Here is a 25504-nt window from a genome sequence, read left to right on the forward strand (position 1 = left end):
ATTTAATATGCAAAGCATAATTGCATGCAACAAAGTGTTCCTCTGAGAGCAAGACATGAAGAGGCTGCTGTGCAATCCCACACCAGGCTGCAGTAACACTGGAGTCAGGAATTCTGAGGGAATATCATTACTGAGAGAGCAGATGTCACCCAGGCTCTAAGTTCCACATCAGTTCCAGCCCTATTTGTTTTTCAAGCCATATCTCACACACACAAAAAGATAAAATACTTTTCAAAAAACCCTTAACTTGAAATTTAGCTCTGTTCAGAAGCTGTACTCAGCTATTAAAGCACAATATTCAGGCTCTGGAGCAAACAGAAATGTGTAACATCTATGGATAGAAATAATAGACCTGTTGGTATTTCCATCATTATTCAGAACACTGAGCCCTGAGGAATATTTGCAGCTCGTTTCAAAGGAAAGGTCAATCTTCCAAGTTAGACATCATTTTGTTATTAAAAACTAACAAATCAAACCTAGAAAAGCAAAAAAATCAGTACACACAGGAATACAGATATGGGGAGACTGGACAGAAAATGAAATATTATTAGAGGCAAGGAGTGGAAATAATGAAACCTTTACACAATTTTTTTCAGCTGTAGAATGAAACACTCAGCCACAACACTGAAAGCCTTTTTATTACCTAAAAGAAATTATTATATCAAACAAGGGACTGAGCAATGTTGGATGAATGTGAAAAAAAGTGTGTATAAATTGTCAGTCCTCAAACTAAACTGGAACTGTTATATGAGAGACAGAAGCACTGGGTTTGTCAGTAATTTACAAACACACTCACAGCACAAGCAGAATCCAAATGCCAAGGCTTTCTTAGATACTTAAATCCTAATTGCAGGAGTATCTCCCTATCTTACCAAGATTCCCACTGAAGAGGAAATAAAAAATGCTTTATGGTGCACATCTAAGCAATGGCAAGTTGAAGATCATAAAATACTTCTCTAGCAGAGGTTTTCCTACTTGAGGTCTTTCAGGTCTAAAATGAAGAGTAAAACTTTTTCAAATTGAGAGAGAGAAAAATAAAGGCTTGGGGTAGTGCCATCAGTGTTTACCTTCCCTGCACACCCTGACACTGATTACCATTTTCTACTTCTTGCATGAGGAAGGCTTTTCTTTGTGTGTCTAGTGGAACTAACCCAATTCAAAAAAAAACCAACAAAAACCCCCACAAAAAACCCAAAACCCACTCTACCTTCAGAAAGAATTTTAAAACCATCAAAATTCTGTTAAGTGTTCACTTGTGCCCTCTGCATCTTGCTACCAATGCAGGGTACCTTACAGCTTGACAAAGCTCATTTCTAGCATTACCATTATACATTTTCATCATTCCACTAGATTCATATTTTTACAGTCTGCTACATTCACATTTGTGGCACTACAAATATGTATCTTTGCTGTTCTGCTGTGGTGGACTGGCTTTTATGCCTTCAGCAACTCATTTGGCTTGAACTAACCAACCACCAGAATATCAAAAGCAGACTTAAAGGAGTTCCAAAAAAAAAAAAAAAAAAAAAAAAACCCACAAAAAAAAAAAAGCACAAACAAAAAAAAACCTCCTCCTTGCCATTTTCTCACTGCATTTATTATTTCCTTTAGATTTGCCATCACTGCAAATTCTTCTGGGAAAGACAAGATTAATTTTAATGTAAAAACCAAGAAAAATTGCTTGCAGTTCTCAAGCAAAAACAGGGAATACCTGTACAGGCACACCAAGGCACCCATAAATATGCACAGATCTATCACCTATTACACACACACAAATGGGTTATACAGATTTACTGTTCAAACATGTAAACAGCACTTCAGGCTGCAGTAGTCAAAGATAGAGCAAAACAGGCAAACAACAAGTACAGGCAGGGTTTCTGCCAGCTGGAAGCTTTCATGTTCCTCACTCACCTCCTCCAAATCCTCGCTGACCCACAGGGGGATGGGGGTGCCCCAGTAGCGGTTCCGAGAGATGGCCCAGTCGCGAGCGTCCTTCAGCCAGTTCCCAAAGCGCTTCTCCCGCACAAAATCTGGAACCCTGGGCCAAAAAACCAACAGTATTCATGTATCACTACTGCCACTTCAGAGAAAGCTGGTAAGAATTGGTTCTATTTGATTTTATCCACCAAGAAGTTCATTTCAGCATTGATTGACTTGGAGCACGTTCATGTTACAGCTCTGGTTGCTGCAAGGCCTGAGGAGGTGCTGCCAAAAAACACAACATTGCCTTCTTCTGACCTCAGGTGAGCTGCAGAAGTGACAAACACCAGGTTCATTTTACCATAAAGTAACTCAGGAAAACACGGCAACATAAAATAGATTCATTAGGGGTGAAAGACAGCCAAAGTGCTCAGGACAGTCCAACACTGGAGGGTTATGGCTAAGGGTGATCACAACACTGCTGCTTAAATTACATATAGAAAAAAGATTTTGAGGTTCAATGAAATTCCCATTATTAGCTTTTTAGCCTGGAGCAACAGCATCAAAAGGCACCTTGGATTATGTGTGGGCATCCAGGTACACGAACATTAATCAGGCTGATAGATCATACAAAAAATCCTTTCCAAGCTATTTATCATCTCACTTTGACTTACCCAATTAAGAAACAAAACACGCCCCGAACCACAGAACCCTATCAAGGCTTGCTAAAACCTCATTTTGAGCACTAATGGGCACTGAGGGATGGTAGAGACAAATTTTCATTGTATGAAAGTGTCTTGGAGCTCAAAGGTTAAGGCCAGAACCCAATGTTCCTGGTTGTGCTAAGTGGCCTGGTGCCTTGATCAGAACCATTTTCTCCCACAATATAAACAATTAACTATTTACCCAATGATTATATGCAGATGAAGGAAAGCAATGGATTTCACAGTCAACAATATGCTCCCCTCATGCCTAAAGGTGCATTTCAAAAGACCAAATTGAAATTAAACTCACAGAAAGAGCAACCTTAAGCCAGTGTCAGACACACAGAAGCTGTGAATGAGCAGCTCACAACAATAAAGCAGCTCTGGAACTGACATTTTAGCAACCCAAGGCAGGTTTTGCTGGGTTTGTTTTCCCAGTCTAACTAGAAAGGCCCTTTCCAAAGTCTGAGCTGGATTAGGAGAGCCACAGTTTCCAAAGGGGGAGCAGCCAAGCTACAAAGCACACAGGGTCTCTTCCACCTTTTCTTTCTGAAGCTCTTGGTCCTCTTGTCAAGTATTTCTTTTTAAAGAAGATTTTTAATCACAGGTCAGTCCCAAGAGTAACAAAGATGAAAGGCTCCATTAGAGGACAAATTGAAAGAATGGATTCATATGACACATTGAGGTAGGATTTGGCCCATAGCAGGAGATTTATGAAACAAGTGTGAACAAAAAAAAAAAAAAAAGGCAAACTATTGATGAAAATAAAAGCCACTCTCTTTTAAAAGTTTTATCCATGATGATGCCATGTGGAGATCTAAAGACTCCTTGATGGCAGTGTTGTCTCAAGTGGATAAAAAGTACCCTTAAAAGCCTCACTAAATATCAGCCTGGGGTTCCAGAGCTTCCCTTGCTATTTCTGGAGTTACTTTCAGCCGCAGAGTTGTCTCCTGTAACACTTCTCCAACAAAAATCTAATATAAAACAATTTCAAACAAACTCAGTGAGTCATGTTTCACATGACATGTGCAGCCCTGCTTTGAAATGTAGAATGTATACAGGCTTTCCCAATTTGGTTCAGCGTGGGACTCATTACTGTTAACTCTCTGCACTGACCTTAGGAGACCCTCTCTCCAAACACAAGTGGAAACTGTACAAAGTTCATTAGCATTTGCCCAACGTTCCACTAATGTGGAAAACTTCTCTTTACATCACTCCTAAACTAGTTTCCATTTTTCAGAAGTTGCTAGACACTGATTAGATGAAATTATTAGTCCCATTTAACATAGCTAGAGGCTGAGACAATCCCCCAATGACATTAAAATGCTAAGAGTTTCAACTCTGCCTCCTCAAAACACGCCTGAAAAGTTAATTTTATCCCAAAAGTGGACATTAACCACAAAAATGTATGTGGTGTGATCTCTCTCTCTGAGCTATGAAAGCATATAATTTACCTCTTCTGGTAAAATTGTCTGACCCTGCTGCCAGTTTTCAGTGGAACGTGAAACACAAACCACTTCATCTCCTACCAACCAATTTTGGAACAATGATCTGTGGCTCTTCAGAGGTACAAGGCAGGAATAACAGTGGCACAGGCATCAAGTCAAACAGAAAGAGCCTGTACCTAACCCATTCTGAGCCCATCACTCAAAGCAAGTGTTACTCAGAGCAGTTGGGTTTTGCCTGTGCAGAGATGCTGCCCATGGGTGCTGCCCAGGGCAGGCACAGCCTCCAGCTGGGATCAGGCTGGAAAAGGGATCTGCAGCAGGAACAGCCATGCCAGGCACAGCCCTTCCAGTCTGGAGCCCATTTCTTCTACTTATTCTCACTAGGTTTAGCTCCAGAGAGCTCAGCTTAACACATACCTACATATCACAGGGGAAAAAATAAAATCAGAGGCACCTTCTACTGAAATGTTTCCCTAATACTTAAATATTAAATATTAGGCTGGAAAAAAGAGTATTCTCAGTGATGTTGTTATAAACACCTGATCTTTATTTAAACCAATTCCAGGTTAGTGTTCTTATAGAGTTTTTCAGTTTCTTTTCATCCTACTCTTAGATATTTTCTTGGTATATTTCTCCTGTTAAATTTTCATAAAGACACCATCCTGCAACAGGCATGTATTAGTTGAGGGAGCATTTTTTACTCTTCCATCTACACAAAGCAGCTGGAGGATAAATGAAAAGCCCTCTCCCATATAGCAATGCACACATTTTTCATGTTTAACCCCACATCCATCACAAACCCCTTCAGGCTGACAGACAAAGCTCAGGTTCCTGCTGGTGACCCCTGAGCTTGGCTGTGCCCAGTTGTGCCTGTTCAGAGCCCTGGACTGGCACTGGACACCTTCACACCTCAGAGAGGATCAAACCCCAGCACCCAACTGCTCCATGAGGCTGCAAGTGAAAAATCAAAACAGCCCCATCTCTCCCAAAGCCATGGTGCTGCAGCTCCTCAAACTGAGCTGTGAGAAATGGGTTTTTTGGGTTGGTTTTTTTTTTTTTTTATTTCCCAACTGGCCTACAATTTGTTTGACCTTCAAATTTCTCTGCAAAAGTACACAGATAGGATTTCATACTTCTTTCTGTGACATTTAGCAAGGTTAAGGAGACTGCTGCCTCAGCAGGTCAGGGAGCTCTTGATTCATGGCTGTGGAACAGTGTGGGACAATTGCAATTTCTCCTCTTGGCACCCAGGACAGGGCACTAAATAAACTTCAGCATGCAGACACTGCAGCAGCTGGAAAGTTCAGGGAACTGAACTCCACAACACAAAGGAATAAATACTGTTTTGCCAAATCATACATTAAAAAGATTCTGAATCAAAGTACATCAGTTCCAACCTGTTTGAATGCTCATGTCTATCTTACTTTCCCACCATCAAAACTCTATCATATAAGTTAGAGATAATGAAAATTATTCATTTGCTGCAAATTTCCGTGTCCATTTTTGACTGTTTGTTCCTGTTTTTGAAGCAGATGTGGGGTTTTGCTTAATTCATGCATTGCTAAGTCCTCTGCACAGTCAACTCCCACATCCTTTCTTGGTAGCTACTCATTTTCTTCGTGTCTAAAATAAAAATTCCATTTGACAAGCCAAAAAAACCCATGAAGAGCAAAGCAAAACCCAGCCTTTTAACAGCATTTATTAACTTATTACAACAGGAACCATCTTCTTTGCCTTCTCAGCCTATGCACCACTCAGCACCCAAGTCACACAAGCAATGTGGGCATGGGTTTGAAAACAGCAAATATTGACCACCCTCAATCCCAGAGCAGAACTGAGTCCGCTGACAGTGAGCTACCACAGGCTGAGCCAGTGGGCTCTCAGCATCAATAAAATGCAAGGAACAGCATCAATTAAATATAGAAATTTGCTTTCTGACTCTTGTCTCCAGAGGAAAAATGTACAGGATGCAAATAAAAAAATATTCTAAATTATCATATTATCCAGAAGGAAACTTATTAAAAGGATGCAGACATCTGCTCCTTTTCTGTAGATATATTCTGAGGTGTATTTCTTGTGCTCATAACACAACTGCAAATACTGAACTGAGCTCCTTATTTCATCTGAGAGCTCAGGTGTGCTCTGAGCTGCCTCTCCATGCCCCAGTCACAGGATGCAGGAACTGCCTGAAAGCAGCACCATCCCTCTGTTCTGTAAACACAAACAGCACTGCCAAAATAAAACACTGCCCCTGCACAAGCCTCGTGTTTTAGCATCAGCTCAACATGAAAAGCTGTTTCAGATATTACATAAAGATAGACTAATCCTTTCTCACTCTTCATTGTCATGATATTCTCTGCAAAACCACAGCACCTTTATGTATTGGGTAAGATTTACTTCATAATTGCTAATTAAAGGAGTTAAGACTGTAAAGTTGATAAACAAAATACTACCTTAAGCAGTGGGAATTAGGGGACCTAATACCAGATTAAGAACTCTAATACAGCTTTGGTTCTGAGAGGATGGTCCCAGGTCTGTCCTTCTTTGGCAAGCTGGTAACTTTTTAAGTGCCACCTGAAATCAGGAATCAGTTGTAAGCCTGGAAAAGAGAAAGTTTTTAGCAGCAGATAGCTGACTTGTATCAGCAAACTCAAAGGTGATGAAGAAGTTATTCTAGGTCATCTAACTAAATATGTACAGATTTATTTAAATTCCTAGCATACCAACTGGGGGGTTTATTTTAGGTGTAGAATTTGGCTGTCTTTTTAAACATTAACCAACCCTTAGAAGACAAAGGCTTAAATTCCATTATGTTAATTTACTCTAATAACAAGCCTCCTTCAGCATGCCCTCAAATTGATTTTTAATGGTTTTTAATTCAAAGAGATAAAATAAGCAACTATTCATGGCCTTTTGACACTTTAATTAGCACCAATCTATATCATGGACCTAATTAAACATGGGGGGAGGGAGGAAAGGTCAGTGTGTGCCAGGCAGAATTTCCACTGCAGCAGCTCTGCTCCTCAGCCCAGGAGAGCTGCAGTGGTGCAAGCCCACAAACCCTGCTCATGGTGCAGCTCACAGGGGCTAGCTGAGCTGTGCTTTCCATCATTTTCATCTCCCAATGTTTCTCTTGGCTCCTTTCTCCTGGTTCCCATGGCAACCCCCACGTTTGGTGTGCCTGCAATGCTGCTGCAGCCCCGTCAGCGGCACAGCTCCGGACGCAGCCGTGACCTCCAAGGCTGGCACACACACACACCCCTGACACCCTGCTGCACCTCCCTGCCACAGCCAGGCACCTGCTCACTGTGATACACTCCTTATCTCATCAACAACCCCTGCAGCCACAAGCCACGGAGTTCCCTTGGGAATGTTCTAACATTTGCTGGCACAAAGTATTTTGTAGGGCATCAGCACCCAGGATCCATCTCAATGCACATCTATCAATGCATTTGCATTCCTGTGACAGGGGCAGATATTCTACACACTGCTCATGTCACAGATTTATCAGATGCCCAAGGAAATAGTGCTGGAGTTGCTCTGTGAACTGGCATTTGGGGGGTTTATTTCAGCAGCTTTTCCTTGTGGCCCTTCAGTGGGGCTGGAGAGGTGCCTCTGCATTCATGGCATCAGCAGCAAGCCCTGCACAAGAGCCTCAGAGAGCAAACAGCAAAACTGAGGCACAGCAGAACAGTAGCCATCAAAATCCAGTGAACAATCCTCCAAATTCACTTCTAATCCTCAGCCATGTCTGATAACAGACAGTAATAAAACCCTCTCTAAATCAGACAAACACAAGGCTAACCCTGCAGCAATTTTTTCCACCTCCTGCTGTAGGCAATGGCAGTAATTTGGATTTTTCCTCGGGAAATGTTGCCATCTAGTGACTCCTCGTTGCTGTACACATCACAATTGCTACTAGAGGGAGGATCTCATTTGTAGTCACAATTCCCCAGTAAGAAAAGTGTGACTGATGACTCAAAAAGAAGAGCTACAACTGCATGGTGATGCTAAAGAAAATTAAAAAAAAAAAAAAAAGAAAAAAATATACACACAGCATACATTTCAAACTGTTCAGATGAAATGTATTACTATTAACAAACTAAGAAAAAAATGTCCTGAGACTTTCTATAAAACAAAAATAAGCAGCAAAAGAAGGAAAAAGGACTCACTGATTTTCTTCCACTGCTCTACAATCCTGTTATGACTTAAAATTCTGTTGCCCTGCTACAGACTCAGATTCCCACGTGAGCAAAAATGACAAGTTCAGTAAAATAAACATTTGCTTTCTATTGTGGCTCCACAGCCCATCCCTGCACAGCACACAAACAGGCATCATTCCTGATCACATCTCACCTTTCCACAGCTGGGACACTGTTTTGTGCTCAAAGATTAAAATGACCAGGGTGAAAAGCCTCTCCAAAGCTTGATGTGCTTGATGACACCTGGGCTGGAGCTGCAGGGAGTGAGTGCAAAACTCTCATTTTAATTTCACTACAGAAATGTGCTGTGGGTGGCATTTCCAGCAAGAACTAACAGCTTAAGTGATGGAAGTCAGGAAAATAATACCTTCAACCATACATCAAGCTCTTTATTACAGCACCTGAGTTCTTCAGTGGTGAGAAGATGCCAGAACAAAAGGTTTGGCTGCTTTGAAGTCCCTGACTGTCTCCCATCACTGCTTTCCTTCCACTGATGCTCATTTTTCCACTCCTGCAAGTGCTGCACATCTTATGCAAACAATGTCAGAACTGCACAATGTCTTTAACATCAGAAACTTGGCAACAGCTACAGGTCAATGTTTCAGGAGTTACTGAAGGAGAACTTTAAGTGAGGGAGGTTTAAAAGAAAGAAAAAAAGAGTTCAAAGTGAAAATTTAAACAGAATCTTTTCTATCAGTCTGCAAGAATGGAAATAAAACATCCAGTGCCAGAAGGATGAGCTACAACAGTTTGGAATTCTCATTAGAAGTTGTACAGATTTATTGCTTTCAGTAACTTGTAAATTTTCAATTTACACCAACTTTGAACACTGATGACAGGAATTAGTCCTATATTGTAATTATAATCTAACATGGCCTGGTTTAGTCTGTGGGTACATAAAAAATGCTCTTTCAACAAACCATTTGAGAAAATGATGGTGACAACATTCAAGGCTGAAATCCAGACAGCACCTTGGTGCTGCATCCAACTCTCCTTATCAAGAGAATAGAAAGCCAAGATCTGACAAATCTGGATTTTACAGCAGCCAAACCTGCCCCTCCTCATCTCAAATACAGCAGCACTGGGTGCCTGAATGCCAAACAGAAGAGAATCTTTTTAATTTAAATTTTCTTTAAATAAGATCTCAGTTACACAGTAAAGAACATTCAGTAAGGGAACTTCAATTAAAGGCTAAAGCACAGCCCCCTAAATACTGTTCCAATTGTGCATTTTCATCAACATCCAGCACAAGTTAATTCCCAGTCTGACTGAAATAAGGATGCAACAGAGCAGAGAGGGTTTCTTGGCTTCTGGTTTTACAAAAATGCTGGCACATTACTCATGCAGCCATTATTGGAAGTGATAGTTAAATTCATTTTGAAAAATGAAAACAGACTCACTGGTTTTAATAAATTTTGAATGACTGTGGCCTTATAAGTTGGGTAATTCACTAAAAAACTAATTAGAAATGCAATCAGGTTGCAAAGTTTGTCCAAGTATATTTAATCTATTTCATCAGAAAGGATATCTATCAAGAGGGCAGCTATTCTTAAGGGACAATATACCTATCAGTCATTTGGAGGAATAAAAAAAGCAATGCAGTCAAACCCATTTTGTAAAGGTTAATATAGTTGGAAAAGCATTTATCCCAAATTTTCTCATTTTCAGGACAAGCTGAAGCCCCAGAGAGTCCAAAAATAAATTTTTTAAAAGCTACATATTATTCCTGTGACACTTTCAGAGATCAAGTCTCTTCAAAAGCAGAAAAAGTAGGTTTGGGGAAGGAAGGAGTTCCCAAAATTTAAATAAATGAATACTGCAGAAGGCCAGCAGTCTCAATGCCAACTTCAGAAGCTACAAGCCCAAACAAAACTGGCATCAATGGAGAACACATGAAGAAAACCTCAAAAACACTCCCTTATTCTTTACAAAAGCTGGATTTTAAAAGCCAACTTCCAGATTACCCAGTATTCAAATTACTGTGAATTCACATACGGGAAATACATATTATTTATTAATAATTCTGTGATCATACATCTCTACTTGTAGCTACATTCCCAACAAAAAGCTTCCCAAAATCTTTAAGACCACATGGTTTTAAGAGGAGTCCTGAGGAACCAGTTTTATGTTTGATGATGGAATTGTGTTCAGATTCAGGAACTGCCTAAAGGACAAATGGTTGCTGTAATTCCAGGCATTTTGGAAATTGCCAAATGATGGCATTGTCTGCTCTTCTCACTCAACCTTTGCAACAGCAGCTCCAACATTTGCTTCCACTGATATCCCCCCTATCAGCACTTACAAAAGCACCACTGAAATCCCAAATATGTGCATGAGGCTCAAACTGAGCAGTAATTCTCACTAATTAGTGTCTCCTGGATGAATGGAGGTCACTCAGCAGCTCCTTCCTGAAGCTCTGCTTCTGGAAAAGCAAAACCCATCCATTCAAGCCCTTCTTAACAGGATCATTACATTTTTTCTTCTGTTCATGTGAAAATTAAGTATGCAGGTCTACTGTCATCCCAACAGTGAAAGCATCTTGAGGAAGCTAATTAAAGCTAAGAACAAACACTTTCACCCCCTCTCCAGCTTATTTTTGCCCCAAAGGAGGATCACAGTATGTTCTGCTGTGGAAAACAGAAAACAGCACTCCCTAATCTCTAAACTCTCCTGACACAGGCAGACTGGGCTTGTGCTGCAGCATTTTTGGGCAGGCTCCATTCTGGATCACTGACTTCTCCCTCACATCCCAGGATTTACACTGCCTGCACCACGTCAGCACTTATGCAAAAGCTGCTCATGGAGAATTTAATTGCCAGCTACTGTCCATGAAAAAAAGGCAGCACAAGCTGTAATTGCTCACTGAAGGTTGAGTCACCTTCTTTCCAAGAGGCAAAAGAGGTGGGAGAGGGGTGGAATCCCAACTCTCCCTGCAGCCCTCAGAAGAAAAGACTGAATGAGGTTGGAATCTCCAAGTTTTCCTCGCTCACTGGGAGGTCTCAGCCTCCCAGGCACAAGTGATGGATGACAGGAAGGGAAATAAAAATGCAGCTTTTAAAAGTGCAGAAGATAAGGTCTTTTGTTACTAACACACCACAAACCCAGGACTGACTCCCTAAAAGGCCACCAGCACCAAGAGTCCCTTTTTACTGTAATTAATAATGCATTTAAGTTCTTATCTAAAGCTCATCTGCTGTTTTCTACACAAATCACACAATATAGGGAGTATTTTTCACACTCCCTATATACATGTCAAGATTTCATTTTTGCCATTAATAGAATTTTTTTCTTTAAAACTGTAGCTGAGTTTACCTACAACAATTAAGGCAGCTGGGTTGAGCTTTTTGTGGCTGTTCAGGGGGAGAGTGGGTGTGGATTTTTCTTCAAATGCACCTATGATGAAGTAATCAACCTTATCTGTAATAACTAGATGAAAAAACCACAACTTGTCTAAAAATTGGTTTAATTTGGAACAATATATACACAGCCCTAAGCTGCCTCTATTACTGCCTCAGGTGGAACCTTTTGGGAAGCACATCTCTGCTTCTGCAGGATAATTCTCCTCTGCAGTTTCTCTCATGCTGAATTGTTTAGGTTTGCATACCATGATTGGATGGCACTTTTAATGACCCTGTAGTGTATTTCTCTGTAAATGACTAGGGAATATTCATTCTTGATAGAACTGAGATAAAACTCTGTTTAGAACTGGTCCCAGCAGCACTGGCTGAAAAGGAGTGGAAATATGAAGCAGAGTGAGCATGGGAACAGGGGAATGGCTTTGGAGAGCTCCAGCACACACAACCCCCAGCTCCAGGGAAAGGAATAAATCAGATTTCTGCAGGACACATTACCAGTAGCACTGGGCATTGTTCTCCAGCAGCTTCTCCACCATGTGCTCCACCCTGACAAACCAGCTGGGCACAGCTTTGTAGATCAGCGGGGTATCTGACCTGTGCAGGGAAGGGAATAAAAGAAACAAACACATTTTCAAATGCTACATTATTTATAAAGTGCTCTTTAATATTTATTTTTGCACATGACAGTCTCCTTTTCACAGGGTGCTGCTGAAATATTATCACAGTTAAAGGTTGGGGTTTGTTTGGTTTGTTAAATTACATAAACTGTTACACTTATGTGAGCTACTATTTTGAAATCCAGTCCTGAAAAAATATTTTACAGCCTTCAAACCCAGTAATTCAAGGGATTTGTATAGCAAGAGCAATCATGAGAGTGTTCAAACGATACTTGAATTTGAAATTTGTGCTCCTACATAGTACAACATGATGAACTTCAGCAACTATTAAAATGAGTCATGTTTCAGTCTTCCACATGAGCTCATTCTGCATCGCTTTTTATGTGTCCATGAGCTTGAAAAGTCAGGGAACATTATGCTGTGCTTTTACTACTAAATAATAATCCCAAATCATAAAGTAACAGCACCTAGGGTTAACCAGAAGAAAGTTCTATTCTAGGAGGAGAGGGTAAGCAAGAAATCCAGATAAGCAAATAAAAGAAGTTTCAAATATATCTTAACATATTCCTTACTTCAATAAGCAATAAAAGAAAATTCTTATGGGAGGAGAGCAGTTTCACAACTTGGGATTGCTTAGAAATGGAAACACAATTGGCCAGAGCACAGATTGAGCAATTTCCTAAATTGCTTGGGAAAATCAGTATCTCCAAGCATCTGACTGCAGTGTCCCAACCCAGTCTCTGATTTATCAGTTCCACAATAACTGCTTAAGGTCTTGAATAACTGTTCAGGCAGCACATCCTTCTGAAGGATCCTGGGATCCAGCAGTGGGCACAGGTCACTAGCAGGGCTCAGACATTTCTAATCCTTTCCCATCCATCCCATTACTCCATTTTGAGGAGGGAGAAGAGCCCTAGGGGATAGGATCTGTGGGTACAGAGGAGAAAACACTGAGACAAGAACCTCATTCTCCTTTAGCATCATTCCACTCTACAAAATGTTTCTGAAAAATATTACTTTTGTTTGAGTCACTTTGGTTCAGAACTTGGCAATACACAAAAGTTCACCTGAGAAACTCCTGTTATCTCCCATGTGCAGTGAGCACTACAAACAGCCAAAGTTTAATTCATTTTACTTATACCCACAGCAATAACACATTTGAAATCCACCAACTACTGCTGGTTATGATGTAAATTCAAGCTGCTACTGTGCCAGCACTTGCTAAAGGTGCACCTGCCTGGCCCACAAAAGAAAGGAAACCCACAGCAAAGGTTGTTCAGACCTTAAAAGCTGAACTCACAGTGCACAAAGCCCAACAATAAAAAACACATTGTTTCTTTTAACACTACACTTCAAAGGACTTTCCATTTTAACTATAGCTGTATGTTTCCATGTGCTTAAGTGTTAAACTACCTATAACCTTAAAGGAAGTGGTGAAAGCTCAAAGTAACAATAATGTAGTTGTGTCCTAGCTATTAAAGGCAAACCTGCTGATGGTTTGCTACAAATTTAATTTAATTTTAAAAATGGGAACAGTTGAGTTCACTGCTCACACAGTAAAAAAGAAAACATTCCCCAAGCTACAAGGTGTTTTGATTTCACTGAGTATCTTGTTCCAGATATGCTGAAGAATGATGATCACAAGATCTTGAGTAAGTGCAAACAAGGAGAATAAAATATTGATATTAAAAATTTATATTTAAATTTCTCACATGATCTTCACATGTTGGAAAAGGAAGGTTGGGACAATGGTGAGGAGAGCACCAGGTGGGGCTGGCTGAGAGATCTGTACCAAAGGCCCAGCAGGGGAACATTTCCCACCCAATACAGAGGTTATAACACCTGATAACCACTCCAAGAACCCCCAGGGCTCTGCTCCTCCTACAACAACAATAAATGGGAGAGGACAAAGTTTTCCTGAATATTTTTCTTCTGGTACTACCAAGCAGTGCCTCAGCAGGAGACTGCAGAGAACAAAACAGTAATATCTGCCCAAGCAGTGACACCTCCCATGTTTATACCCCTCATGACTGGTGAGGAGGTTGAGGAATCCAGATCCAAGTGGATTTTACTGTAGAATCAAATGAGAAATACTCATTGCTATCAAATGAGAAATACTCACTGCTGGGTTTGTTTTCCATCAACACAAGGGGAAAAACACCCAGACAGACCTTAAATCAAAGTCTAATGCTCACAAAGTTCCTGCCTTACCATTCCTCTCTGTCCCAACTGAACAAAGTCTTGTTCCCCTTACAGACAGATCCTTTGGAAACACATCACAAGAATCAAATCACATTAATTGTGATCCTATTCCATTTTCTTGTCATTTAGGAACGAAATGATCAATAATTGAGTCCAGGCTATAAAGATGCTTCTTGGCTTTGCCTTACTGGTTTGGAAAAGTCAAAGCTCCACATCTGCCAGTGGAGGAGCTTCCCAACACTGTTCCCAAAGGAATGGCAGCAGGAGCTGTGAGGGACACCCAAGATCTCAAGACTCCCAAGATCTCCAGTTCTGACCAATGTCTTCCATTTTCACCAGTTCTAATAAAGACAAATTCTAACTGAAAATTATCTACTCTGTCCTTACCAAGCTGTTGTGTTTTTCATACTTTAAAGTTTAGTTTACAGAAAGTTACTTAACAGAGAAGGATCCTGATTTCATGATATGTGAAAAGAGAAGGCAAATTTCTCAACATCCCAAGGATTCAACAACTGCTTGGTTTCAGGGAAAAGCAGGAGTACATTAAGAAGAATCTGATTGCAAAGTTTTCTTCCATTAATCAATATAACTTATAACTATGTTCAAAGTTAAGAACTACTCTTCTACTTTTAGCATATTCCAATTATGGTTTGATTTGTGATGGCAGTGAAATGAGCTTTTCAAGTAGAATCCATTGTTCGGTTCTTCCCACCGGATAATTTGCTGCTAGGTGCTGCCTGCAACTTATCATCCATCAACAAAAATGTCAACAGAGTGGCAGGATTAAGGATCTTCTACAGAATCAGCACTTCTGCATCCCTGCTTTTCTCTCAGAAGGCCATGACTGGATATTTGAGTTGCTGCACAAGAAAAACACAAGCCTTGCTTGATTTTGGGCCTGCCATTTTTCAAAAGCTGTCCCAAATCATCAAGGACGTAACACTTGAAGAGCAATTTCCCTTCTTCCTCCAGGCAGCTGCTAGAAACAAACCAATCCTGCTGCTCAAGAGCAAGCAAAGGTTATTTTTGCTATAAATTAAAGATAAATGTACCCTGCTAGAACACTTCACCTGGCAGAGTCAGAGCCAGACAGAGAGATGAGCTTTTATCACAGCTATTTCAGTACAGGTGCTGTATACATCAGATAAGACTTAAAATCTTCAAGCCATTTCATGTAATTAAATTAGATATTTTAATTTAAGTCTGTCTTTGCTCATAATAAGAATTTAATACTCTACTAAAAGGTTACTGAAGGTTCTTTTTCTTTTAATTTGATATTGTTTGGTGATTTTTTACAACAGCAACCATGGAAATTTCAAACCAGGGAGGACACTAATAAAAACAAGCTTCATTTCTAGATTAAATCTGTCTAGCCCTGTATTCCTCAGAACCAAAACTTGTTTGTTCACTGATACTGAAGGCCCATGGAGAATTCCACATGGAGACTTCACCCAGAGACCTCCACCTAGGGAGATGTTTCCACATTTTTAGCAACTGGGCTTCTTTCAAAGAAATAAGTCATTCTACAAGGTTCAAAAGAGCTATATTTTAGCCATTTTATTCAAAACATACAAAGCTTTAACACCAACATCTAAAGACCTTCTGTGATATGCTTATTTGGATACAATTCAAAGGGTATCAAAAAAATCCTTTCCCATCACTCAGCTGCTTAAAAAATAACCTTTTTACAAGAGGTGGTTGGTTTGGAGTTCTACATTGAGAAATGAGCAACACAAACTACAAAACACACATTTAAAACCATAAATAGAAACTAAATTTCAGCACTACACCTAAATTCATCAGTTTTATGGCAAAAAAAAAAGAAAAATTTCTTGATGACTAAACCAAAACTGGAGCTCGCCTGAATTAATAACCTCGGTTTGTGTTACTTTTAGTTTTGGCAGGAAAATTTAGTAAAAGAGGGGAAAATATGGGAGAAAGCTGAAGAATCTTTGTGTTAGGAAGCTGTGCTGAAGGCAGGTGCAGGGGTGAGCTTACCTCCAGCAGAAGGGGTAGCTGTGCTGGAAGGTGGTGCTGTGGATGAGCCGGCCCTTCTCCTTCAGCCATTTGATGATGTGCTTATCTGCATCCTGAAACACACATTGGCCTTGGAATGCACACTGCTCTAAGCTGCCACAGGGTTTGTCTCAGATATTCAAATTATTTTATAAAAAATCTATGCATAACCCAGCATTTACACACACACACACACACAAAGTTGCTATCAAGTTTATACATTTCCTGCAGGGGCACTGTAAAACACTAAATTTGCAAAGTTATTTGCTCTCCAAACCCTATTTATTTACAGTGTCTTCAATGTGTCTCTGCTATATGGATAAATTAAAATTTATAAATTAAAGCATCAGTCTTTTTATACCCTTAACTCTCTTTCCATATACTCACAACTGTGTGTAAAATTCAGATTTTCTGAAGCATCAATACAAGCCAGAAACCCCATTGTTTAATATCCTAATGACTGAGTCTTCTAATTTTGTGTCAGGAAATCACACAGTGCTTTTTACCTAATATTTAAACTTTCTGATACCACATTCCTCTAAAATGACTGATTTTCAGAATTTGAAGCATATTTCACAGTACCTCCCTAACTAACTGGGATTTCATGCTAAGCTGGAAATTTGATAATTGATAATTCCATCAATTTCATGTATTGATAATTCAAGACAATCTACTGAACATACAAGTGTCAATATGACATTAAGGAAAAAAAATATCCACGAGTGAAAAATTCAGTATCATAAGATAATTTTCCAAGAGCCTTGCATTCAGATTTTTACCAGCAAGAAGCTAAACATGGAGCCTCCAGTGTCCTCTTGTTTGCCTTAATGCATAAAGCAGGAAGGAAAGACAGCTGATTGAATCCTCAACTTAATTGGAAAAGACTGTAAAATCTTGCATGGCATTTGTTTCCAGAACTTGCTTTGCTATCAAACTGGAGCAGCAGGGCTAAAAGCAATTTGTTTTCTCAGGACATGGAATTTAAGAGGCACTCCCTGCTCGGGATTTGTATCTGCAGCAATGTGGAGTTCCTGGGGGTTCCTTTTCCAGGGATTCTCCTGCATCTGCTGCAAGTAAATTCCCACTGCAGCACAGCCCACAAGTGGGGAAATGATGGAATTTCTCTTTTCTAGGGAGTCACATTACATTAACTGGCTGGGAGAAACTTAGTGATGGCACCTGGAAATCCAGAGTCATCCAGAGGTGAGGGAGGCCCTGCAGATGTGCCTGGAGACTCTGGACATGACACGTGTGTCAGGAGAAAGCTCAGAGTGAGTGAGAGTCTGCAAACAGGATCCTCCTCTGCCCTCTCACCACAACATCACTTGCATTTCAACTTTTTTCTCAGCTGCTTAATAAACAAATTAAACAAATGTTAAAACAAATTTTAATTTATCCAGATACCAGTCACACATTGAAAACAAGCCCACACAGGGAAAGAAAAGAAAGCTCTTACTATATATAAAATGTCTTGAATTAAGTATTTCAGGCCCACTGACCTTCACATACTGCCCAGCAAAGTCAGTCACTTCTGCTGTGAAGCAGCCTGATGCATCCACAGGACACACAGGCACAGAGTCCTTCTGAATGATATTAAAATCCATGCAGACTCTGTAATCATCCTGCAAAAGAGACAAGCAGCAAGCTGTAAGAATACAAAATACTGGCTAAGATATCCATCCCTCGAAACAGAAATGAAATATTCAACAGAAAATGTGATGACTGGACAAGAATAGCAAAATACTCAGGCTTCACTAATCCCAAGTGCTTATGAAAAAGTCCTTTTGTACAGGATTGTAGTTTTATTCATGCAGAAAATTATGATTTCTTCAGGCTGTGCCCTAGTACAGGGGATATGTGGATGTGTTTCTCTGCACATCAGTGCATATACACACATGTATTTTATGTGTCTGAGCACACACAAACCCATGGAGTGAACAGCTTCAGGCAACCCTTGCATGGCAAAGGAATCCATCACTCCATCCTGAGCCTGGATCTGCCCAGCTCTCCAGCCAACAGGGCATGGTTCAGAAAGCAGGTTGTTTTAATCAATCTAATTCTGGCATTTCACGTAAGCAATCCCATTTTCTGAATGTCTTAACGATCCAAAGCCTTTAAACCTGTATTTCTCAATAATTTTTGGCCCATAGGCAATGCCACTGACCAAGAACCACATATGGACAACATCATAGTTTTTTTTCCTGGCCAGTCTCCATTTAAATTTTTAATTTCCTGTAGCAGTAAGGGGAAAAAAAAAAAAAAAAAAAAAAAAAGGGTTGCTTCAGACTTTCCTGAACATGACCGAACAACAATGGTATCGGAGAAAAGATTAAAACAAAATCAGTAGGGGGATAGAAAAGTTTAGATTTTAGCTTCCAGGCTGAAGTGACAGTAAATCTGTATCTTACCCAAGATACACAGCAGCTGTTTCACAGGAGCTGCACCTACAGCACCCTCTGAGGCTGCCCAAGGACAGGGTGTAAAAGCACGTTTCACATGCAGGGCTCCACAGCTCCCTGAGCTCTCCTTCCCTGGCCCTGACCAACCCAGGTGAGCCAGCTCTGGGGTGCCAGGGCAGGGCTCCCATGTCCTTTGTGGCCTCACCCAGCCCCTCCAGCTCTCCCCACTACCCCTGAGGCTCCCATTCTCCTAAGCCAGACCTGCTGTGTTTTACAAGGATGAAATCCATCTACAGATGGGGAATGTGGCCGCTTCATGGACCAAACCCTTACACATAGAAACAACAAATCCAAAGTTTTACACACAGAAACAACAAATCCCTGCAGCCCCAGCACTCCCAGCAGAGCACAGCCCTGTTGTCCTAGGGTCATGTTATGATGCTTGTATTCCCATTCCTGTGTTCTGTTTATGGTGGATATCATGTTCTGTGCCTTCAAGACTGGCTCTGAAGAGTGAAAGTTTTGGTTTGGTTTCTTATCAGAAAGACATACAGACAGGACAATACATGGTGCTGCTTTTGCTTTTTGCTTTCCTTTTCACTTTGCTTCTGCTTCCTCTTGCTTCTGCTCATTAGCTAGTTTACCTAAACAGTCCAAATTTCTTCCTGGATTGTTTCTCCTTTCCTTTTTTGGACCTACTCAAACCTGCTCCAGTCTGAACCTGGGAAACACCGAGAATTTGCACCTTGTGGCTGCAGCAGCTGCCCCAGCACCAGAGGGACTGATAACAGAGCAACCACTCCCAAGAGAGACTTTCTAAATTTGTCATCTTTTTCAGAGTGGTGTCACCTGGTATTGTTCATTCAGTGTGCTTGGGGTGCTGTGCCTGTTAAATAAACAGGTTCTTTCCACTTCTCTCTGAGGAATCCTTCCCAAACCAGTTGGGTTTGCTATCTGGAGGGGCCCCCTTTGGAGATTCTCTCCCAAATTTGCCCTAAACCAGGACACCTGTCCAGCAGCTGCAGAAAGCATCCCCTAATTATTGCCCCTGCCCTTGTGACCCAGAAGAGCCTCTCCAACAGTGAGGACAGTTTCTGGCACAAAACACTACTGCTCACATAAAAGCCAAGATCAACATCAGGTTTTTCCAGGATAGGAGTTACTCCTGCACTATTCCAAGATAGTGCTCACTCCTGCACCCCAAAATCCCTCCAAAGATAACACACAGAAGTTGTAATATACAAAATTAATAAGTACAGCTCATTTGTGAGAAATCAAAAGCTTTTTATGTGAAATTTTAACAAAATAACAGGAACACGAAGTCAAATGTTCACCTTCAGCACCTCTTAGCAAAAACAAACATCACTTTTGCCAAAAGTGTCAGGCACTGAAAAAAAAGTGCATCAGTAACAGATCTATGAAAGTTGTGTGTCACAGCCTGAGCAGGCACTAGCAGTATTGCAAATTAAAAACTTGTATGCAAATTCAAGTGTTACTAAAGCTTTTGACTGCACGTACATCTACATATGATGAAATACCTGAGCAGCTGAATTTCAGTGTCATGTTAATCTGGAGGTACAATGAGTTTACAGCATTTTTAATACAGGTTTGTCTTGTTCTGTGAGCTTTAATTTTGATGTCTTTTGAACTGAAATAACAGAGTGCTCTGATATGGTGTGGCAGCTTGCATTTGGCAAAGGCATCACACAAGACAATGAAACAACACCTGGAACTAAATGGAAGTGAATTTTTACTTTCTATTTTTTTGGAGAAGGATGCACTGCTGAGCTATCAGCAATACAGAATATGTATCATGTAGGATTTTAGGATAAGTAGGATTTTAAATGAATAAGTAAATAAAACCCTGTCTTTCCAAATTTATTTATCAAAGGGACTCACTTATATTGATGGGAAGGGACAGAGACAAGACTCAAGGCTTGCTGTGAAGGACTGTGCTTTGTTTCCTCACCTCTGACCATCCTGGTGCAGTTATTCCTTTTTTATTCACCTTCACCTCAACAGGAAGGTGCAGAGGAGCCAATTAAGCAGGAACAGAACCCTGCCTGCTACCATGAACCATCTCCCTTCAGCAAAGCCTGTCTGAAGGCCAACAAGCAATACCAGCAGGATTCTGCACAGAGCCTGCTGTGTAATAATGAAATCCTGAGCTTACACCAGCACCTCTGGGAGCTTTTCTGAACAGAAATAATCCAGGGGCTGTCAAAACTGAATTACATGCACCCCAAAAAGAAGGCAGCAGCTTTAAGTGCAACACACACTGTGCACTTTCCTTGTGAAGGCAGCACAGCCCATTGACTCAGGCACCAAAATTATCAAACCTCTCCTTAGCTATGACTGCAAGGTTTTGTTTGTGATGTCTGTGCACTTTTTCCTCACACAATGTTTTATGTATTCTTTTCTTTGTGAAGCATTTAACTGTTACTCTCAGGTTTTTTTCATAAAAAAATGTTTTACAAGTAATTGCTGATTTCCCAGAGGAGAGAGAGAGTAAAATATTTTTTCCTCTGTGTTTACAAAACTCAGTGAGCTTATTAAAAAAATCAAATAATAGAGGGCAGATAATCTTTGCTCTAAGAGGCCAGTCAAGGTTTCCAACAAGCTGTTTCCAATAAATTTAACTGGACTGTGCAAATACACAATCCACTCTTAGGGATTTTGTGATTCTTTCCTGTCCAGGGAAAGCTTCTTCCAGAGCTCCTTCCCCTCCATCTCCCACAGCAAGAGCTCCTGACTCTAAATCAACTCCCACCCTCTGGAACACCCAGGATTCAGCTGCAGGGGAGAGTCTGAGGAGCAGAAGTGGGACAGGATTTGCCCTCCTGAGGACACTGACCAGCCACCACCATTTCCTTCATTAACTGCTAACACAACCCACTCTAATTTGCTTTATTCAGAGCTATATTAAGCTGGAACATCTTTTCATATCAACCATCACCCTGACAAGGGAAACACCACCACAATGGATGTTCCCTTCAGCAATATGCAGGGCCAAAAGGATGGAAGAGGATGGGCTATTTCACATGAATACAAAGAGGCCTGTTGCTAATGCCAAGTTTCTCTGGAAATTATGACAGAGCTCGTGGTCCAGGGATTGCTAATTGCTAGGCACTGCAAGTTTTTTGAGGGCATCTTTGGATAATGGCTGAAGACAGGACACTCTACAGAAAGGACAATGAGCCTAAAACAGTGCATTTAATTCAAGTGTCTAAAAACTGAAATGATTAAATCCATGACAAATTATTCCTCTTAGCCTGAAAAAAGAACAGACTGAGAGAAGGGACAATAAAGACAGGAAAAAAAAAAAAAAGAATGGAGTGCAACAAAATCCTTTCACACCAAGGGATAAAGTCTCAGGACAAAAGCAGTGAAAGCATTTTCTCATTCTCTAAAAGCCCAGTGAGTAATGACATTGAAACACTGAGCAGAACTGCTGTTCCCAACCAAAATCATCACTTAGCAAAGCCAGTTTTCACTACCAATGCCACAGACCAGCCCTTCCCAAAGCTCCAGCTTCAGACTGAGAAAAGCTGAGCTCAGTGACACCCCCAAAAGATCCAGTGGTGAGTTCAGCTCACACAACACAAACTCCAGAGGGGGACACAAAAATCTCCAGCCTAGCACAGGCACTAAGTGGAAGAGCTCATGAGAATACAAAGCTACATGATATTCTTACACTTTTAAGCAGCAAATGGGAAGATTGTTGAACATCACTCACCCTGAGAGAGTCCCCAGGAGCTGGAAAACCAAGCAATGTGTGCTGGCTAAAATTCACATCACAGATACACTACAGTGTACTTGATACTTACAGCACCAAAATAGGGAGCCTGATGGACAACCCCTGTGCCTTCCTCCTCCTTCACATAACCATCCACCACCACAGTAAAAGCACCGTTTTCTTTGCACTGTAACACAAAAATATCATTTTATATATTATTTACTATCTATTTACTCATTGATTATTTATTATAAATATAATTTATAGATATATAATATATATCATATATCATGTCATATATCATGTCATATCATATATTATATATTATATTTATTCATTTTTAATATTTTTATTTTTCTATTTTGATATTCATTAACACACATACAGCAAAACAGAGTAGCTCAGAACCTGGCAGAGCCACAAGCCACACAAAAGAGGAAAGAAGTGCATCAAAAATCAGTGACACAGTAAAATGTGACATCCCTGCCATGACTTAATGACTTCCCATAGCCCAGACACCTGTGTACTTCATTTAAAGAGTGTCAAGTGTGATTAAATCTCACACCTCTCCAGAAGGCCTCCAAGTCAATTACTCCTCAAGCCACAGATCTTCACACAGTTCTGTGCTTAACAGACTGCAAATCAATACACTCCTGAATGTGGGGAAACCAAGAAAGGTACAAAAGTTTCTCTGCATTTTTGTATGTCCCCTATACCTCTGAATTAAATAAAATTTTGATTTTATAGTCACACATTTTCCTTATTTCCTCCAGAGAATAAGAGCATGGTAAATACCAACTAAAAACAGAGAGAAGAGAAAATCCAGGAAAAAAAATGCTAAGAAAAGATATGAGAATTTTCAGTGTGTTCAGTATAAAGATAATGAAAAATAAAGGGTTATTTACTATTCCCTAAAACAAAAATAGTAAAATAAATACTGCAGTCACAGCTGAACCAAATATGTTACAAAATATTAAGTTTGGCTTGTTCTGAAGGGAGCTATTTTGAGATAAGATCTCCATTCTAAATAAAAATTGTAGATGCCCCCATCTGCTCCTTACAACTACAGCAGGACTCACAAAATTTATCCATTCCAACCCTCAGATGCACAGTCCAATATTCCACATTCAGCTGTGTTTGACTTTCCTCTAGAAAGATCAGAGATTGCTCCCTGCAGAGGTTTTCCCACCTTTGCTGACTCCTGCACATCTTTCAGAACAGGAAATGTCTCAAATGGCCAAATCCCTCACAGCAGTTCCCAGCAGCCTGGCCAGCAGTGCTGCACCTCTTCATCAGATTTTAATCACCTTTTAATCAGATTTTTTTTTAAAAATTAGAAAAATTCTCTAGGAACTCTCCTGTTTCTAGATATTCTTTTATCATCTATGATGCCAGACTTAATGCAGCTGAAAAGCTGCATCCAGATAAATCTGATACATCAGTAGGGTTGTAGCAAAGGATTTTAAATTTTCAGTGGGAAATGACAATGACATGTCTGTGGCTGTTATCCAAGTAATTCCCTTGTGAAGACAAAGCTGGGCTTAGGAGGAAGACAACACTCACCAGATGAGAAAAGGAGAGAATATTTGTTAATATGTACTGGTTAATATGTATTGAAGTTTCTCTTCAATCTGAAATCAAACTTCTATTTATCAACCAGTGTTTACTCTGAGTATATTTAAAACTTAAAGGAAAAAATTAGAGAAAAAAGTCAACACTGTTTTTCAAACTTTCACTATTTAATACAATCTGGAGTTTGTTATTAGAACCCAAGATCTTTTTATAATATGAACAAGGAATACTCAGAATGGGTTTTATTTTTGTCTTTATATCCTGTATCAAACACCAAACTGGTTCATCTTACCTGAATAAAATATTCAAAGAGTGGTTTGTATTTCTTGCCTTTAAGAACAATACCAGGAAACCTGAGGAGAAGGATTTACAAGAACATAAATTAACAACTTTAAAAACTGGTTTTTTCTATTTGCTTCTTCACCTCCCTGACAGAATTTGATTTCAGAAGAAGAAAATAATTTCCTTAAATTTACTTCCCACCTCTGTGGTAAACTGGAGAAAAACCAATGTCTTTTATGCATCTCTGCTACCCTACCAGTCAACAACTTGTACCTGATGGGCTTCAATCAAACAATCAGTGTAAATTAATAAAGGAATTAAGCATTAATGACAAGCTCTTTATGGTAAAGCTGGGCAAGAATCTTCTGGATCAAACACAATAATCATAGCAACAAAGCCCTAAAGCTCAGCATGTCCAAGAGCAATAAATAATGATCCTGAAGTTTTATGTACAGGAGATTGTGACACAGGGTATTGCAGCCTGTGAAGCTCAGGTATCTCATTCCTTATTCCAAACTGGGCATCCAAACTCTCCAGAGGGATCTCAGGGAATGACCCCACACAGGCAGGGCTGCCTGGGGAGCAGCTGAGCCAAACAAGGCACAGGAGCAGAGATGGAGCCTGGCTCCCTCAGCCCCTGACAGCAGCTGACAAAGGCAGGGCTTAGGTTGGGATTTGCAGCTCAGAACTCCCCTGGAAGTGCTTAAATTGTCCAACTTCAGGGGGAAAATCCACTTAAAACATAACTTAATCTAAGAGATGGGCTGGCTCTCTGACTGTGTCCCAGCTGTGGTCTCTCTCTGCTCTGGCCTTGATCTACAACTTCCAAACAATGGCCAAACCATAAAACACTTGACTCTTTCAAAGTGGGGGACTTTCCAAAGCTGTTTCCCTGCACAGGGAGGACCTGCAGCAGTTCAAGAAAACAAGCCCACACAGGGAAAGGAAAGTAGTCTAGCTTACAAAAATATTCATGTATCTTTTCTAATTGGTTTCGATGCTTTGTCTTCTTCCTTGCTATAGATACACTTGAAAGTCATCAATTGTTAA

The 25504-nt window shown here is 40.3% G+C and overlaps 1 protein-coding gene across 1 annotated transcript in view; it reads right to left on the minus strand.

Annotated features, from left to right (window-relative positions):
* IARS1 (isoleucyl-tRNA synthetase 1) overlaps positions 1–25504 on the minus strand; it is a 95586-nt gene that overhangs the window by 46699 nt on the left and 23383 nt on the right. The window contains exons 10-15 of the mRNA XM_058813121.1: positions 24465–24525; positions 22692–22787; positions 17965–18087; positions 16448–16539; positions 12126–12224; positions 1912–2038 (exon numbers count right to left, since the gene is read on the minus strand). Coding sequence (XP_058669104.1) covers positions 1912–2038; positions 12126–12224; positions 16448–16539; positions 17965–18087; positions 22692–22787; positions 24465–24525 — 598 coding nt within the window. The remainder of the gene's footprint in view (positions 1–1911; positions 2039–12125; positions 12225–16447; positions 16540–17964; positions 18088–22691; positions 22788–24464; positions 24526–25504) is intronic.

The sequence above is a fragment of the Ammospiza caudacuta genome, chromosome 12 (assembly GCF_027887145.1).
Source record: "Ammospiza caudacuta isolate bAmmCau1 chromosome 12, bAmmCau1.pri, whole genome shotgun sequence".
Lineage (NCBI taxonomy): Eukaryota > Metazoa > Chordata > Aves > Passeriformes > Passerellidae > Ammospiza > Ammospiza caudacuta.